The 17709-nt window shown below is 35.1% G+C and overlaps 2 protein-coding genes across 3 annotated transcripts; both read right to left on the bottom strand.

The window, feature by feature from the left end:
• Positions 1 to 5401: 5401 nt before the first annotated feature.
• On the bottom strand, positions 5402 to 8315 carry LOC103435406 (receptor-like protein EIX2). 2 transcript variants are annotated; one of them, XM_070821230.1, is made up of 2 exons: positions 6252 to 8315; positions 5402 to 6077 (listed from the first exon to the last, which is right to left on the bottom strand). In XM_070821230.1, exons 1-2 carry the CDS (start codon positions 8257 to 8259, stop codon positions 5509 to 5511), a joined length of 2577 nt encoding a protein of 858 aa, XP_070677331.1. In that variant the 5' UTR covers positions 8260 to 8315; the 3' UTR covers positions 5402 to 5508. The 2 variants fall into 2 exon arrangements, with proteins under 2 accessions (XP_070677331.1, XP_070677332.1); XM_070821231.1 differs by lacking the exon at positions 5402 to 6077 and having other exon boundaries at positions 6311 to 6439; positions 6546 to 8315.
• Positions 8316 to 12186: 3871 nt separating this feature from the next.
• Positions 12187 to 17625, bottom strand: LOC103435405 (proteasome subunit alpha type-2-A-like). The gene is made up of 12 exons (XM_070821228.1): positions 16694 to 17625; positions 16468 to 16543; positions 16286 to 16362; positions 15211 to 15275; positions 14927 to 14973; positions 14406 to 14481; positions 13908 to 13975; positions 13526 to 13595; positions 13219 to 13304; positions 12791 to 12853; positions 12556 to 12621; positions 12187 to 12450 (listed from the first exon to the last, which is right to left on the bottom strand). The coding sequence occupies exons 2-12, from the start codon at positions 16506 to 16508 to the stop codon at positions 12402 to 12404; spliced, it is 708 nt and encodes a 235-aa protein (XP_070677329.1). The 5' UTR covers positions 16509 to 16543; positions 16694 to 17625; the 3' UTR covers positions 12187 to 12401.
• Between the last annotated feature and the right edge of the window lie 84 nt (positions 17626 to 17709).

The following is a 17709-nucleotide window of genomic DNA, read 5'->3' as shown; positions in this document are numbered from 1 at the left end:
TAAATTTCTTTACCTTTATTAATAGCCCCCCCCCCCCGAATTTAAAATCTTGGATCCGCCACTATATATATATATATATATATATTTACAGGGACCTTAAGGGGAGGGATCCCCATTTTTTCAAAAAAATGGGGACACGCTCCCTACCATTGGATTTGACTTTAATGAAATCATGTGGTTGAGATTATGTGGCTTGTGTTTTAATCTCAACCATACAATTTCATTAAAGTCAATCTAACGGTGGGGAGCGTGTCCCCATTTTTTTTTTTAAAAATGGGGATCCCTCTTGTGAAAGGTCCTAATGTCCTTGTGGATATACGATTATGATGGACTTTAAAAGGATATAAAAGTGCTAAGAATGGAAGACCTAAAATAACTGGATCTGAAATGTTCTTAATTAAAACAAATGGGATTTTGAAACAAACATCATTTTGACAAACATGTGCTTTGGGTATTTCGTATTTTAATTGCATTGATGATTGGTTTGCAGCACTAAGTATTTCTGATGACTTATGAAAATACTTAGTAGGAATTAATCCTTCTTGAATACAATTCAAGTCTGCTCCCGAATCTATCAAAGCAATTGTTTCTAATTGAAAATCTTCAATTATTATTTTGATTTTAGAATACCATTTTCAGATTCTTATCTTGTCTAAAAGACTTAGTATTAAGTCATTTGTGGGATTTTCTATTTCAAGTTTATGCTTAGAAGAAGAACTACTGCTTTCTTAATCCTGGGATTTTACTAATTGTTGTGTTCGGACTCCAGTGAGTTGTGTACGTATTTCTAGGTTTTCTGATTTTAGAAACCTAATTTCTTCTTTGATTTTATTAATTTCTTGTTGTAAATCCTTTACAATGATTTCTTTCTTTGGTTTATTAAACCTTTCTAATGTGGTGCTAAGGCTAATCTTTTGTGAAGGCTGGGGTTGACTAGAACTGGTTTCATCTAGGGAAACCAGTTTCTTAAGTTTCTTTAAATAAATTGACTTTAGTTATGGGTCATCGACTTTACTAATTAATTCTATAAGAAGATTTTCTTGTTCTTCTTCTTTGTTGAGGACTGAAACAGTCTTACAACAAGTATCATTACATCCTAATTTAATGTCGGGTGATGGTATACTACTAGCATATTGGTATGAGGAAGACGAACTAGAAGTTAGATCATCTTCAGATTGACTATAGTCTGTGTCTTTAAGATCCAAAACTTGGATAAGCTGTAGTTTCTTTTCCTCAAAGATTTTCAGCTGACTAATGGTTTTCTTAATTCTACACTTATTAGCATAATGACCATACTTGCCACACTTGTAACATTTTCCTTTCTGTTCTTGGGTTTTGGAGTGGATTTTACCCGAGGGTTTCCTGTTCCACTTGTTGGATTTAGGTTTTTCATAAAACCTATTGGTTTCAAAATTTTTAGTTTTGTATTTGTTGTATTTGGGGTGTCTCCTACTGAAGTACTTAGTTGGGTACTTATTGTAGGTATCTGACTTTTTCTTTTTATTGGATGGAGCTATAGGTGGTAAACCATATTGTTCATAGAACGTTCCTAATTCGTATTTGGCAATTGATTTATCTTTGTTAACTTGTTTTGAAATTTTCATATCTATACACATTTTCAATCTTTCATTCTGGATAATACTTATTATATTTCCATAGGTAAGGATATGATATGGTATGATACCTTCTTCGTTAACTAAAACGTTTTTTATTTTATGTGCAAATAGATTTGGTAATCCATTAATAAATTTTTCTTTCCAAAATGGTTGATTACTATCTTCTCTAAGCATGACTCTTGACATAAAAACATCTTTGTACCATCTGAAGTCACTTAAGGTTGGGCACCCTAAGTTACTAAGTTGATCATGGATCCTGGAGGTAACATTGCTAGGTGTTCCTATGAAATGTTCTATGGTAGTGAAAAGTAAGGTGTTAACTGCATCAGGGACTCCCTGTCCTATGTGTTCGTCAAAGATGGGTAATTCATCTTCATCTATTTTTACTGCATTTTTTATTTCATTTCTTGATTGTTCAGTGAGATATTTCTCCCACCAGGAATGTAGCATTCCTGTGAATCCAGTGACTAAAAGGTCAACGACCTGAGTTTGGGTAAGATTATGATTGGTAATCTAGCTATTAGCAACCATAGAGATATGTTGTAATTTGTTAAGAAGTTCTTGTTCTGATAAACCATATATGTTCCATTCATAGAGTTTATCTGCTGAAACAACAAATTGGTTTTGAATATTCCTTTCTTCAAATTGAAGGTCTGGAGGTGTAGGTCTGGGATACCAATTTTTGGTAAGAGATGTTGGATTAACTCTCTTGTTGGTGATTTTGATTTCAAAATTGGAAAAGGCTTGTTCGACTTTCCTAATGGAAGTTGAGTCAGATGCATTCTTTGAATCCCAAATTGTAGAAGAAGTTGTTTCTTCTTGGGGTTCATTTTGTTGGATGACATTAATTGTCCTTTCTTGCTTCAATTCATGAAGCATTTGGTCTATTTTTTTACTTGTAGACATTGTCTTTAAAGTCGTTGTGCTGGAAGACTCTGGAAATGTGACTAAGGGTTTGTCTTTAGATGTTGGTTTTGGGTTGTGACAATCTATCTATTTTGTCTAACTGTTTGCCTATGGTATGAAGGTTTTGGTTTGTGAAATTGTTTTGTTCTATGATAGGTTTTACTCCTGCATCTTCCTTTGGAAGTTTAAAAGGAGTGGCTAGGAGTTGTGTATTGGCAGTGGCGATAAGGATAGTTTCTTGTGGGGGATGACTGGAAGACACTGTGGTTTTGTATTATTTCATCCAGTTTTCTTTGGTGATTACCTTTAATTTCTTTTCAGATTTATATTACTTTTCAACGAAGTCGAAGAAAAATACTTCAAACCTGTATTTGTTCATGAAATTTGTCCATTTATCTTTAATATCTAACTTTTGTTCTTGTGTATATTTAGTTCTAAAGATATTTCTTCTAGAAATATTTTCTTCTGCTTGAATGTCATTGTTGAGTTTTTTCCAATGGATTTTAAAGGGTTTGTTTAAAACAAGTAATTGGTGATTAACCTGACTTGCTTCAAAGTCAGATTATGTGGAGATGTTTGTTCTCCTTGGTCTTGGATATTAGACTGGTAAACTGGGTGAACCACCTGTGAATTGGTTTCTACTGATTTTAATTTGATATTAATTAAATCATTGATTAATTCTTGTTGAGTAACAATATAATTTGTTTCTACTGCTTTCATTTTCCTATTACTCAAAGAGTTGATGTACTCTTGACCTTGACCTTGACCTACCATACTGGCAGATAAAGATCCAGCAAATGAGTTCCTACTAGGAGTGAAAGATTTATGTGACTGATTACTAGGTTTTCTAGTTAACCTGTCAAAATTGATTTTGACTGTTTCGTCAAAATATTGTTCTATGGTATCTAAGTCTACTAGACTATTTTGAACACTAACTGGTTTACTTTCATTAATCAAACACCAGTCTAAAGGTAGACTGATATCTGACCATCTAATGGTTCTTGGTACTTTAATATTGGCATTTTCTTGGTTGGTTTGTATCAAAAGTGTATGGTCTCTAGGACTCTTTACTAAGGCTTGGAAATTCATGTTTGTTCCTGTAACTTTGTAATATACTCTGTAAATTAATGCCAATGGCTGTGTTCCTTCAAGGACTTGGTATCCTGAAGTTTTTATATTTAATGTGAGTACTTTTAGCATATGGGGATCTGAAAGACTTATGGTGAGGTCTGGAAAACAATCAAAATGGATAGGTCCATTATAAAGGCTTGACTCAATCATTCCAAGTATGCTATCACTAAAGTTAATGAACCTTGCATCTCGGAAACATAATAATATGGAGGTATTAAGACCTCTTCTTGTTAATGGGTTAACCGCTATTTGGACTAATCCTATGTGAATGTAGTTATGACCATCTTTCCTATGGGAATTTATCTGTTCTGGAGAGAATAACTAACAAGTTTCATGTTCTTTACTAAGAGCATAATTTTTTTCAACTGTTTTGACATGATGTTCACTTCTAAATGAGGCTACTAACCATTTTTTCTTATAAATATTTTTTGATGAAACTTTGGGGATATTCCAATCTCCAAAATCGACATTGTCGTCTGTTTGAAATTCTAATTTTTGTTCTTCATTAACAATATCTGGTATAGTTCCTAGATTTGATCTAGAGCTAGTGCTGGCCATTGAATTAGATCTAAATAATCTACTCATGAAGTTCACAAAACAATCAAACAAAATACAGAAATCTTATATGCTTCACCTTCCTCGCGTATTAGCTAAACTCCTTCCCCGCTCATACGATCCGTTCATGCCTCTCCTGGGACTTATTGTTTGGAATACGCCTTACTGTTTGGTTGGGGAGTTGAACAAACGTACTTAGAAGATTAACAGATAAGATAAATTGTTAGTCGAAAGACTGAATTTAGAACTTAACTTATGGATTAGATATATGCTAATGCAATTACCACTCACTTGGCTCTGATACCAAATGGTATTCTAAAATCAAAATAACAATTGAAGATTTTCAATTAGAAAGAATTGCTTTGATAGATTCGGGAGCAGACTTGAATTGTATTCAAGAAGGATTAATTCCTACTAAATATTTTCATAAGTCATCAGAAATACTTAGTGCTGCAAACTAATCACCAATGCAATTAAAATACGAAATACCCAAAGCACATGTTTGTCAAAATGATGTTTGTTTCAAAACCCCATTTGTTTTAATTAAGAACATTTCAGATCCAGTTATTTTAGGTCTTCCATTCTTAGCACTTTTATATCCTTTTAAAGTCCATCATAATCGTATATCCACTAGGACATTAGGACAAAAAGTAATATTTGAGTTCTGTACTGAAACAGATCTCAGAAAACTTAGACAACTTCAAAGAGATAGTATCTCAAAATCCATTAATTTAATTCACAATAAATCACAACAAATTAATTTCTTAAAAGAAGAAATTAATCACAAAAGGATTCAAGAACAACTAACAAATAAAATTTTGTTAGAAAACATTGATAAATTTCAGAAGAAACTTATTAATGAAATTTGTTCTGATATTCCCAACGCCTTTTGGCATAGAAAACAACACATAATCAAACTTCCTTACAATAAGGATTTTGATGAAAAGAAAATCCCAACCAAAGCCAGACCAATTCAAATGAGTCAAGAAGTTAAGGAATTATGCAAAACAGAAATCCAAGAACTCCTTAATAAAGGAATAATTAGAAAAAGTAAAATCACCATGGTCTTGCCCAGCTTTTTATGTTCAGAAAAATGCTGAAATAGAAAGAGGAACTCTCAGATTAGTTATTAACTATAAACCTTTGAATGAAGTTTATATATATATATATATATATATATATATATATATATATTAATCAACCCCATAATCTTATTAAGATAAAAATACAAATACAAATGAGGGGGACATAAAGCCAAACCTCATTGATGAAAAAAAAACATCACATATACGTAGTACAATCAAACTTCAGAATAAAAAAAACTTCTTAAACGAGCCACTTTCAATGCAATTGCTAGTGCTACCTTTTCTTTGAAGATGTTAAAGAATTGAAAATAGGCATACCTCCATGATATCTTTAAGATCAATGTGCCGCAAACTCCCCAAAAGCCTACGATGAAGCCAAGTACCACGCTAACATAGAACCACAACTTATCATCATTTCCATCTTCATTCTTGTCTTTTGCATCCTTAGATGGGAAAGTCTTATCTTCAGGGCACTTAGTGAAAAGAGGAACTCCACACAGTGATGGATTGTCCATATAAATCGAAAAATCATTGAGCGTTTGAAGCTGGTTTCCAGAAGGAATTCTTCCGGACAAGTTGTTATAAGACAAGTTCAAGTGGGACAAAGAGGTTAAAGATGACAAGCTTTGAGGAATTTGTCCCGTGAGGTGGTTGTGTGAGAGATCAAGAGTTTCGAGCCAACGTAAGTTTCCAATCTTGGAGGGGATCCTTCCAATCAATTGATTCATGGACAAATTCAAGGTGCCCAATAGAATGAGGCTGCTTATTTCTTCAGGGATTTCACCTTGTAAATTATTTGATGAAAGATCAATGCTCTTTACAAGATCTAGAGTCGTGTTGTACACAAGTTCTCGTCCTTTTAATATCAATGTGGTTTGCTCAAGATAACCATTAACATATACATCACCAATATTATTGACCAGCAAAGTCAAATTATTCAAACAAGTGGGAATAGTACCTGAAAAGTTGTTGCGACTAAGGTCGAGGATGTGAAGGCGGAGAAGATTGCACAGTTGATGGGGAATATGTCCAGTAAAAAAGTTGGACCGCAATAGTAGCCTGTTCAACAAGGATACATTTGATCCTCCTATCCATAGAGGTATGTTCCCAGATAACTTGTTGTCTCCAAGATCAAAACTCCTCAAACTAGAACAATTTTGCAAGGAATTAGGAATATCACCACTAAAATTGTTGTTGTTGAGATGTAATACTTTCAGGGAACTTAATACCCCCAATGAAGTGGGAATATTACCAAAGAGATTATTGTGACCAACATCTAAATACAACATATTGCTCCCCGCACTCCATGCATGAGGTAATTCTCCAGAAAATTGATTGCTCCTTAGAGACAAGATTTCCAACTGCTGCATGTTGCCGCCGATAGAGGTAGGAATAGTGCCATTCAAATGATTCTCCATTAGAACCAGATGTTGCAAATTGGGCATCATTTGACCAATGTTCGAGGGAATTGGCCCGAAAAACATATTGTTATTCAGATAAAGGATAATGACTTTAGTGGACCACCAAAGTGGGGCTGGGCCCTCCAATTGATTGTGACTCAAATCAAAATATTGCATACTTGGAAATTTCAAATGGGATGGAAAGTTTCCACCAAGTTTGTTGTAAGACAAGTCTAGCCAGCGGACTTGGGAAGATATCCTCGACAACCATTCCTCTGGTAAATCCGAGATTCCAATACCCCTAAGAGTGACATAGATCAGTTCAACTTGAGTTTGAATCCATATCCAAAAATCAGGACTTACCTGACAGTTTCGGATTCCAAATGTGTGGAGCTTGAAAGGAGGAACCCAATCACGAGCCATGTTGAACTTGAGGGACATGGGTTGGTGTGTGACTTGAATTCCTACACTAAAATCTTGTAATCTGGTAAGATTTATGAAATGAGCTTCCGTTACAATGCCTTCCAATGAATTTTCAGACAGATCGAGGGAAACTAGTTGAGAGAGTTGTCCCATACCTTGTGGAATTTGACCTTTTAAGCCTGTTTTAGATAAATCAAGGTATTTTAGAGATTTGAAGTTTGCAAATTCATTTGGAAGAGAATTACTGAAATTATTCCTTGATAGATCAAGTGCAATGAGGCTGGTAAGATTAAAAATCCAATTGGGAAACGAAGAACTGTTAAAACTGTTATTCGACATATCAAGGACCAAAAGTGATGTCAAGTTAATCCTCTGGAGTGAGAGTGGAATGCTTTCAATTTGGCACGAAGATAAGTGTAACTTTAACAATGAAGGAAGCATGTTCATAACATATGCCCAACTGACTCCTGTGCGGCTAAGGTCCATGTAATTGAGATTAAGGTATTTTAGGGAAGAGAGGTGAGAAAGCCAAGTCAAGTTTCTGGAAGATAAGTACTCATTGGACCCGAGATCAAGAAAATGTAGGCTCGACAGGTTACCAAAAGAAGGGGGAATCTCTCCCTCAAATGATGCAAAGGAGAGATTGAGATATTGCAAACCTTTAAGCTCCCCAAAGAACATCGGAATGTAAGTGCCTTGAAACTCATTGTAGCTGAGGTCCAGGTATTTTAAATGTTTCAAGCTCAACAAAGAAGCATTTATCTTACCTCCCAAGCAAGACCTTTCATAAGCCGAGTCGTCCCACTCTTCATAAGAACGGGAATCTGGATATGGATTCCGGAGGTCCATCTTGACAACAAGGCCGGTGCTGTTGTTGCATGAAATTCCTTCCCATTGACAGCAATCATGACCCACCCAAGAGGAAAGCCTACCAGAAGGATCAACAAGATGTTGTTTAAAGCTGACAAGTGCTCGCCTTTCTTCCTCAATGCATAATGGTTTCACAGTGCTAGTGCTCGGAACTCCGATATCACCCAAGCAGATCATAGCAGTGGGTAGATACGTAGATGCGAAAAGCAAAATGAGAAAAGAGTGAGAAATATTGAGGTGATTGAATAAGGTGTTTGCAAACAAGGTATCCATTGGAGAAGTCAGTGTATTTATTCCCCAATTGGTTGCAGATGAACACAACAAGTGAACTCAACTCATATATTTATAACAAGCAATGAGAGCTTAAAGATTATGAAGTGTATCAACTCTCTATTGGGTTTCACACGTTTACATTTGTATTCACACCATGAAATTGCAAAGAAGGTGAGCTGGAGTGGGTAGAGAGTGGGGAGGGGGACAACTTGACAAGGACACAAATGCTCCTGCCTACTTTTAAGTCAATCTTCTAGGTCAATCTCATAATTTCCACAATTTTAGACTTGTTGGCCGACATTAAGTTCGGCATATCAGACACGTTTGTAACACCATCGTATTAATCTCGTTTGTTAATATTAGGGAACAAAAATGATAAAAAATTATGAAGTGTTTGGATTTTTTATGGCTGAATTATATTTTAACACCATCATATTTAGCTCAATTTCTTCTTCCTAATCAATCAACAAGTGTAGTCGATGAGATGTGCTACAATAAGACGTCAACCGCGGAGTTGTTGCGGTTGTAGCTCCCAGGCCATTTAGTAACCCAGAAGTAGTTGTAATAATTTTCTTTCATAATATTACATGAGGTCACAAGTTTGAATTATTTTGTCCGTTATCAAGACAAGAACTTAGGACATCACTATATTGTTCTCCAATACTACGTCGTATTTCCAAAACTTCCAAAAGGAGGGTGGTTAAAATGTTCAACATCTTCCCTCAGTCAAGAAAGTGTTTACCATGACACAATACACAACAAGATTAAAATTTCATTGCTTGTTGAATGAACGTATCATAATTACCACAAAGCAAAAATCCTCTTGACAACAAAACTTGGCAGAGTGAGAAATCAATCTCTTGATTTTTTGAACTTCTTCGACTTCCCTCCGGACTTTCCTCCCCCCTTGTGGCCTAAGTACTTGTCAATATCCTCCTCCTCCCCATTGTTTGCCCCCTTCCTCTTCTTGTCTCCACTCTCTTTTATTTTCTGGAGATGTCAAATGTAGAACACGTTGAGCACTATTTCTATTCAATGGGATACATACCCCGTAAATGAAACAAAATCCTTGAGATTGACAAGTAAACAAAAATAGAAAACACCAACTTGGGAAGACATTACCATCTGTGCTAATCTTTTGGCCTCTCCGACACGTTCTAACGGTAGCAGGACTTCCTCTTCTTGAGCAGAAAACTCCGGTAACTTTTTGCCTCAACATTAACAAATGTAGCACGGATACGGATACGGATACGGCGATACGACACGGCAATACGGCTATTTGAAATTGTAAGCATAAAAGTTAAAAAATTGGTTTCAGTATCCCACCAGACTGTTAGGATGCCAGATGGCATCATCTTGTGGTGACAGTTAGAGTTGGGTATTAGCATAAATAGCACATCGTAAGAGAATAAGGGAGTTAATGAAATATTGATTGTTGTATTGTTGTTATGTTACTATCTCTCTGTACAATCGTAGAAGACGTAGACCGGGTTCTAACACAGACAAGCATGGGAAACTATAGCTTACCGATAAGCTTCTCTATTTTTTTGTCCTTCGATTGAAAGTTCCTCTCTCTGATTTTTTGTGTGTCGGAGCTTGAACAAAGGTTCAAAATGTGAATTTTCACATTGGGTACGTCAAGATTCCACCGAACATGGTGAAGATTGTTATTTACAAGTTTGCAACTTCCAAGACCGCTGGCCGATGACGTAGTCAAGTTCCTTACAGAGTCATTCCTCCTTGCATAAAAGTTCAGTCCGACAGTAATTTCCAGATTACAAAGAATAATCAACTACGATCAGGTTTTTTACTTACACAGTCGAAGCAATGTGTATAACTTTATTGGTTGTACATGTTGAGCAGAAAAAAAATGAAATCAAATGTCAAATAGCGTCATTTAATATTACAGTCTAGTGGTATTCCTATTCACTTGTAAATGAGAGGTTTTAGGTTCGATTCTTACCAAGGCAATTTGAACCACATTATTGATAGCTCAGTGTGAAGCTAAATCCACCTTCTCTCCTTAATGTGGATAACATCGATTGTTAAAAAAGGGTCAAATGCCAAAGCCGTCCCACCATGAAATTGCAAGGAAAGTGAGAGTGGGGAGGGGGACTAGACTTTTTCATTTGTTTTTCACTAAGGAATGATTGTTAGTACTCCGTAATAATCTTTGTTACACTCGTTGCTTTTTTAATTTTTTTGTTTTCAAAAAGGGGGAAAACTAGTCTCCATAAAGAGACCGAGAAGATGACAAGGACACAAATGCTCCTGCGTCCATCAGCAAAGACCTTGACTTTTAGTCAGTCTCACAATTTCCTCCCGCGTATACAAACAGTGCCGCAATTTTAGGATTGTTGGCCGACATTGAGTTTCACATTGACCATAGGATTGTTGGCCGCAATTTTAGTCAGTCTCATTTATTGTACGATGGAAACTACATTTTCTTAGGAAAGTGTTATTGGTATTCCAAAAATCTCATTATAAACTCCTCACAAGTGTATTTTTCTTTCTAAATATAGAAAATTTGGAATGTACAATGAGAATTTTGGAGTGCTAATAACAATTTCCTTTTCTTATGGCTAAATTATATTTTTGATCATATTTAGCTCGATTTCTTCTTCCTTATCAATCAACTAGGGTAGTTGATGAGATGTGATAAAATAAGACGTCAACAACAGAGTTGTTGCGGTTGTAGCTCCCAAGCGATATAGGAACCCATATATCGTTGTTTCAATAACTTTTCTTTCATAATATTTATAAGAAAGGAAAACTAATGAAAAGGGTTTGAAAATTTTGAGTTTTAATGATAAGGACAAAATAAAGGGTAAAGTGAATAGTATCAGGATTGACTTTTTAGTGTAAAAATGTGGTTTTTCGTTAAAGTGAATAGTACTAAGAGCTTTTCGTTAAAATTCTCATTTAAGAATGTCACAATTTCAAATCGTTTTATCCGTTATCAAAACATGGACTTAGAACCCCACTATATTGTTTTTAATAATACGTCGTATTCCCCAAACCTCCAAAAAAAGGGTGGTATGGTAAAAATGTTCAACATCTTCCCTCAGTCAAGAAAATGTTGACCATGAGATATTATATAAATTACAATTTCATTGCTGGTCCTTTCGTTGAATCAACGTATCATAATTACCACAAAGCAAAAATTCTCTTGAGAACAAAACTTGGCAGAGTGAAATCAATCTCTTGAATTTTTTAACTTCTTCGACTTTCCTCTGGACTTTCCTTCCCCCTTGTGATCGAAGTACTTGTCACCTCCAGAAGCAAACTAGGTTTTTGGACCTGGATCTAAAAGCCCCACCCTTTTTTTCCACTTTGGTGATTAAAATCCTGAATTTCACTCAATTTTGCCCTAAAGTCCTTTATTTAGATAGGCTACACTGCTAGTTTGTCCCCAGAATTTTGTAGGCATTTTCAACTTACCCATGAGCTAAGTTTTTGGAAAATTATATTACTTTCTCAAATCAGAAATTTTAAGTTTTTAAATTAATAGGATAGAAGTTTTGAAATTAGAACTCTTTATACGTTGAGAATAGTAATATCACTAGACGAGTAACTACAAGTTGGTAAAAGATTCACAATTTACTTCATTATAAGATCTGTTAATGAAGCGACACATTCATAGATAATTACATGTTGAAGTGTTACAAGTTTATGTAAAATATTAGGTAAAAGTTTTTGTTCTCATAAATATTTGAATTCTAAATGTCTAATTATTTGGTCTATCAAACATTCAATTTAGTAGAAATTATAGTGAATTCATAACAAGATTAGTGAATGCAATTCTCTCATTTAGTCATTCTCTATTTATGATAAACATGAATCTACCTAATGTTTTCTTTAACATTCTCGTTAGTGAGGCTGCCATGGAAGCATACGGGAAGCTTGCAGTTATTGACGAAAATCAAGAGCCACAAGCAAAGTTATTGTCATTAGAAGTGCATGACCATTAGGTTTAACAGCCTTTTAAGCACAGTAGTTGAAACTAAGAATATCCGAGAGCATATTTTGCTAGCACAACAAAGCGAGGGGCTACAAACCACTCCCTCCCCCGGGGGGGCGCCCGAAAGCATGACAACTCTATAGTTTATGGTCGCTCAACTTTCTAATTTCTTGGTCTCAATCTACTCCACCTCGGCCAAGTAATCTTCAATTTCAGCTGGTGTGAGTACTCTGCAACAACACAATCACAAAATAACTTCACAAGCTAATGCATGCCAACCAAAGGGTGAATCGACGAATAAAAATTAAAACAATGGGTTGTGAGGGGAAACTTGCCTGAATTTTTTGTCAGCGCCAATTATCCCAATCTCAATGTTTTTACCAGAAATTTGTCCTTCAAACCTAGAACCGCACGCAGAAAGAAAGGTCACAAAAGAGCTAACTTATATTTGTATGATAGAACAACGGTGTACAGCTATACTTAATGTATGTGTATAAATTCAGAACTGAATTTGTTTCCTTTAGGAAGACTAAAAGTAAAATAAAAAAAACTGAAGGATAAAGTGCCTACCCTTCTTTCAGGGTCAATATTGCCGTGTGGACAGCATCATCAAGTTCCATGTCCTCGGTGTACCTACAAGAAATGGTCACATGAATCCTCAGCTAAATTCATAGCAAACATAAAACTCAAGGCCAGGATAAAGAAATAGAATGTAATTCAAGGGTTAAAAGATTGACGAGTACATGCTGCTGATTAGAAATGCCAATATAGCTGTCAATAATTACTGAGATAAATAAAATAGAACGAAGACTACCCTTGAGAATCAATGACTATTGAGTTCCTGAATTTCGTTACGCCTCCAACATTGATTCATAATTAAGTGTACAATGCAATTATGAGATGTTAAGCACCTCCAATGGTTATTGCTTTAGTTAGAAATTTAGACAAAAGGAACATAAACCAGAAAACAGTTTGTATAATTGTTGATCGTAACTTGCCTTTTCTCAAGAAATGTTTTTGCGTTAGACACATTTTTCCCCATGGCAGAAGCTTTCCAAGAAAAGTAAGAACCAGATGGGTCCACCTACAGCATAACAAAAATCAGTCACGCAGAAATCCAATGGAAAATAGATATCAGAAAAATAAATAACTACAAAAGCTTTAAAAGGTTGTGGTATGTGTGTGTGTATTGCCAACTAGAAAGAAAAAAGGATTGCGCTCCCTAAACCTCTATAGTTTGTTCTCAAAGACTCGAGCACAATGTGCACCATAAGTTTACACTAGGTGAGGACAGAATATACATACCTGAAATAGTTGTGGACCTTTGTCATCAAAGCCGGCAACCAGCAGTGAAACTCCAAAAGGCCTTACACCCCTAGAAGGATAACAGTCAAATCAGAGAAAAGGGCCTGAAAGTTAATTGCAGCCTGAAGTTGAATACGCAAAACATGCATTTGCCTGTATACGAAATCTAAGCAAATAATTACAATACTCAAGCTTAAGTTATCAAGATTAAAAATTTTCAAATGATACTAATCTTCCCTTCCCGTATTTTTCTATATAAACAACTCAAGCATTAAAACCTTTTAATTTATTAAAAGTTCGGACCAAGAAGGATAATTTAGGATCAAGATCGTTAAAAATCTTAAGGTAGGTAAACCAGGTTGTGAGAAAAAATGATAATTACCCAGACTGTGTGAACTCCTGCATAACAGCAGCAACTTCCCTCACTAGTTGTGTAACAGGGATAGGTTCCTGTAAATACCCACCAAATCAAATTGTAAGTTACATAACAAAAAATACAAATTACAGTAACTAACTGGGTGGGTGACTATATAAAGTAATAAATCAACTTGTTTCAAGTTGAGACTCGTTATAACATATTGGGGTAGGAATGCGGATGGCCAAAGGGAGGTATCACTTAAGACTCTATGCCCGATCACACGACCAAAAAATATTCATTCACTATATTTAAAAGCTAAAAACCAATATATAAACAATGATATTACCAAAAAAATGCTTTAAATGCTGTGGTGCACATCAAGGAGAATAACGATTCAATAGGATTCTTCTAAGGAACGTAAACTGAAATTCCAATACTTAGCATATGTTCAAAGAACAATATCAATACTATGGCTAAAAATAAAAAGAATAAAAGATGAAAGACACAAAATTTGAGATATACTTTATACAACTGATGATATTGCTCAGCCTGTTTCCTACTTTTCCGAACCAGAACTCTGAAATCTGGACCCATGCCACTGCATGAGAGAACAGTAAATTTCAGTTATTTTTTCTCTGAAGAAAGAAAGCCCGCCAATTAAAACCCCTTAAACATCATGAGGAATTCTTAAACATCATGAGGAATTCTTAGATACAACAAAATCAATAATAAAATGGCATGCATTCATTGTTGGTGGAACTCTTATCATTTTTCAATGGAACTACATCATTCATGTGATATGGGTCCTCTAAAGGTGAATTCATATTTTATGGATGATGGATCCCGCCAACAATAAACTACTGTTCATTTCATTATTGGTTTGTTTTACCACGATAATATGATAACATGGTAAAGCCACTGTAGCTAAGACTTTTTGTGGATCAGATATTATTGAAGCATTATAGCAGCAACAACATGACAGTAATATCAAAATAGTAATGTGAAAAACCTCAACTTAACACAAACATGTAGTACAGACAAACCTGTAAACAACTCCAATGTTTGGCGTCAATAACTGAATTTTCTGAACCTGCAACCCAAAAACTCGAAAGGTCACAAGAAGTCCCCAGTATACTACTTGATTATTGGAGAGAACATGCCATAGAGGTGTAAAGAAAACAAATTCAGTTTGTCAAACAAGAATAGTTGATGAGATACACAAGCTATATATCAGTGTACAAATAAATTTAGAAATCCAGCACCGGCATAGAACTAGTACATAACTTATGAATTGCGGTCTATCAAAAAGAGTAGCATATTCACTCACAGATGTTTCATCAACTAAGATAGATGGCAGTTTCTTCTCCGTTGCTATGACAACTCCATTAGCAGCTGCAACAAGAAGACAGATTTTTCTAAATAACAAAACCAATGACACTAACTTTATGATATATTTCAAAACTTATCTGACGTAAGAGCCAAATAATGAGCTGAATCAAAACGAAGAAAAGTTAAAGATGTAAATATTTCAGCAACAGAAGACATTTATGTTTAGCACTACAGCAGTAAGAACAGTTATCTTTTATACAACTACTGACTCAAATGGTGTAATAAGATATCTCAGTTGAAGTCCATTAAAATTACCCCAAGGATGCATGAGGCCCAATCTTGCAAACAATCCACATAATTTATAATTATTGAAAATCAACTCGAACCAATATAATAAGATATAGCTATGAAATCTAAAATTACTGGTGATCAAGCGTATGATGGGTCTTACTTCTCCTAAAGAAAGGATGTCTACGATTAGTAGTGATCTCCCTTTTATAGTTACTAGGCACTTTCTTGCCAATAGTTCTTTACAAGATCGTCCGCAATTCATACCTCAAATTACAAAACAAAGAATGACCAAAATGCATTTCATTTTAACTAAACATAAGCACTAAACTCTACCACGTCGGAATTCTAAGCTTCTTTTATCTCTCTATCCTGAGTGCACTGATTCAACTTCACCCATTTTCTTCCCCCTACCGACCATAAATACCACACTCAGCTTCCATCCAATTTCATTTATCGTGGATCACTAAAAACTCAGTTCCAAATGAGGTGTTGGACACCCGTTCCTTACCAGGAAATAAATACAAAAAAATTAATTTGCTCATTCTTAACAACAAGGATAACAATTCTAAATATTTGCTGCAACCACCGAACCGATATAGTTAACATGTAATACCCTTTAACTCTTTCACACCAGTTTCTAGCAACAATGAACAGATTGTTCATCTCTTTTTCTGACCAACTTAATCCGTCTCCTTTCTTATTCCAGACGAATACTTAGAAAGTGTTAATTCAAATTCAAATGTATCCGAAACAACTTGAGAATGCATAAGATTTTTGCACACCTTTAATCCCTAAAGACGTCTGGCCAGATCCAACTGCCGTTAGCGCATGTTCAATCTGAACAAGCTTCCCAGAAGGACTGAATTCAAAATAAAAATAAAAATTATGATCCAAAAAAAAAAAACCCCAATATTCCAATCAAATTTTCAGTACAAAATTCAAATTGAATTCCCAGGTCAAATACCTGAAAGTCGTAAGAGAAAATGAGTACTGGCTATCACTCATTATGCTTTCCAACCCAAAAAAATAAAAATAAAAACCTGCGGAAACAGATATCAGAACGAACCCATCAATTTTCAATTGAAAAACAAAAAAAAACAATTAATTGTTACTTGAGTAGTGAAAATTAGGAAATTGGGTTTCTTTGGAACCCTAACGGCAAGCTAAAGTTGGGGTCTTTTGAGACGTACCTGACTCAGAGGATCAAACTCGGAAGTTCAGAAGCGCCCGCGAAAGAGAAGGTTTCTTGAAGTGAGCGTTCTTCTGTGTTTCAAAGAAGAAGATGGATGCGACGACGCCGTACTGACTGGCATAGCTTGTTTATTTATGACTTAAGTTTCACTGATAATCCTTGAAGTTTACTCGGATTTTTGCTTTCAACCTTGTAGTGTTTTACTTTGCATTGTGATCCTTGTAGAGTTTTGTTTAAAGGAAACTAATAAAAAGAGCTTGAAAATTTTGAGTTTTAATGATAAGGACAAAATAAAGGGTAAAGTGAATAGTACCAAGATTGACTTTTTAGTGTAAAAATATGGTTTTTTGTTAAAGTAAACAATACTTGATGTTTTTCGTTAAAGTTCTCTTTGTTTAACTCATACAATGGGCAGCCTAATTTGGTATCGAATTCATCACTAACGAGATTCGAACTTAAGACCTCTCACACCCAAATGAAGAGGAATACCACTAAACCATAGTTCTTGAATGAGAAGATGCGCACACAAATGGATAGAAAATTCAACTTAATTTGACAATTTTTTTTTGTTCAAAATGAAAGTAGGACATAAATGTAACAAAATAAACTATATGGACGCAAGTGAAAATCAGAGTAAACAATAGGGACTGTAAGGCCATCTCCAACCGATCCGGTCAAAATGTCGTAGGGCTAAAAATATCTCAGAATGACACGAAAATCGTCTCCAACAGAGGGCTAGGCCAAAGGGCTTGTGGGCCTCACAAGGTCAAAACCCCCAAATCAGGCCAACAGGCTGGCCATTTCCAACCAGCCAACCCAACCCTCCAGTGACAGAATGTCAAGCATGACTTTGTGGCAGGTGCAAGAATACCAAGCTTTCTTCGTTATTGTAGCAAGTGGCAATCAAAATATGTTCAAAATCTTATTTTAATATGGTAGTTTAATTTAATTAATTATATTAATTCAATTAAAATAATAAATTATTAAGAATGTTATGTTTGACCTATGAACCTT

This window comes from Malus domestica, chromosome 05, assembly GCF_042453785.1.
Source record: "Malus domestica chromosome 05, GDT2T_hap1".
In the NCBI taxonomy this organism is placed as follows: domain Eukaryota; kingdom Viridiplantae; phylum Streptophyta; class Magnoliopsida; order Rosales; family Rosaceae; genus Malus; species Malus domestica.
The sequence above is the reverse complement of the archived record's forward strand: the minus strand, read 5'-3'. Positions and strand labels throughout refer to the sequence as shown.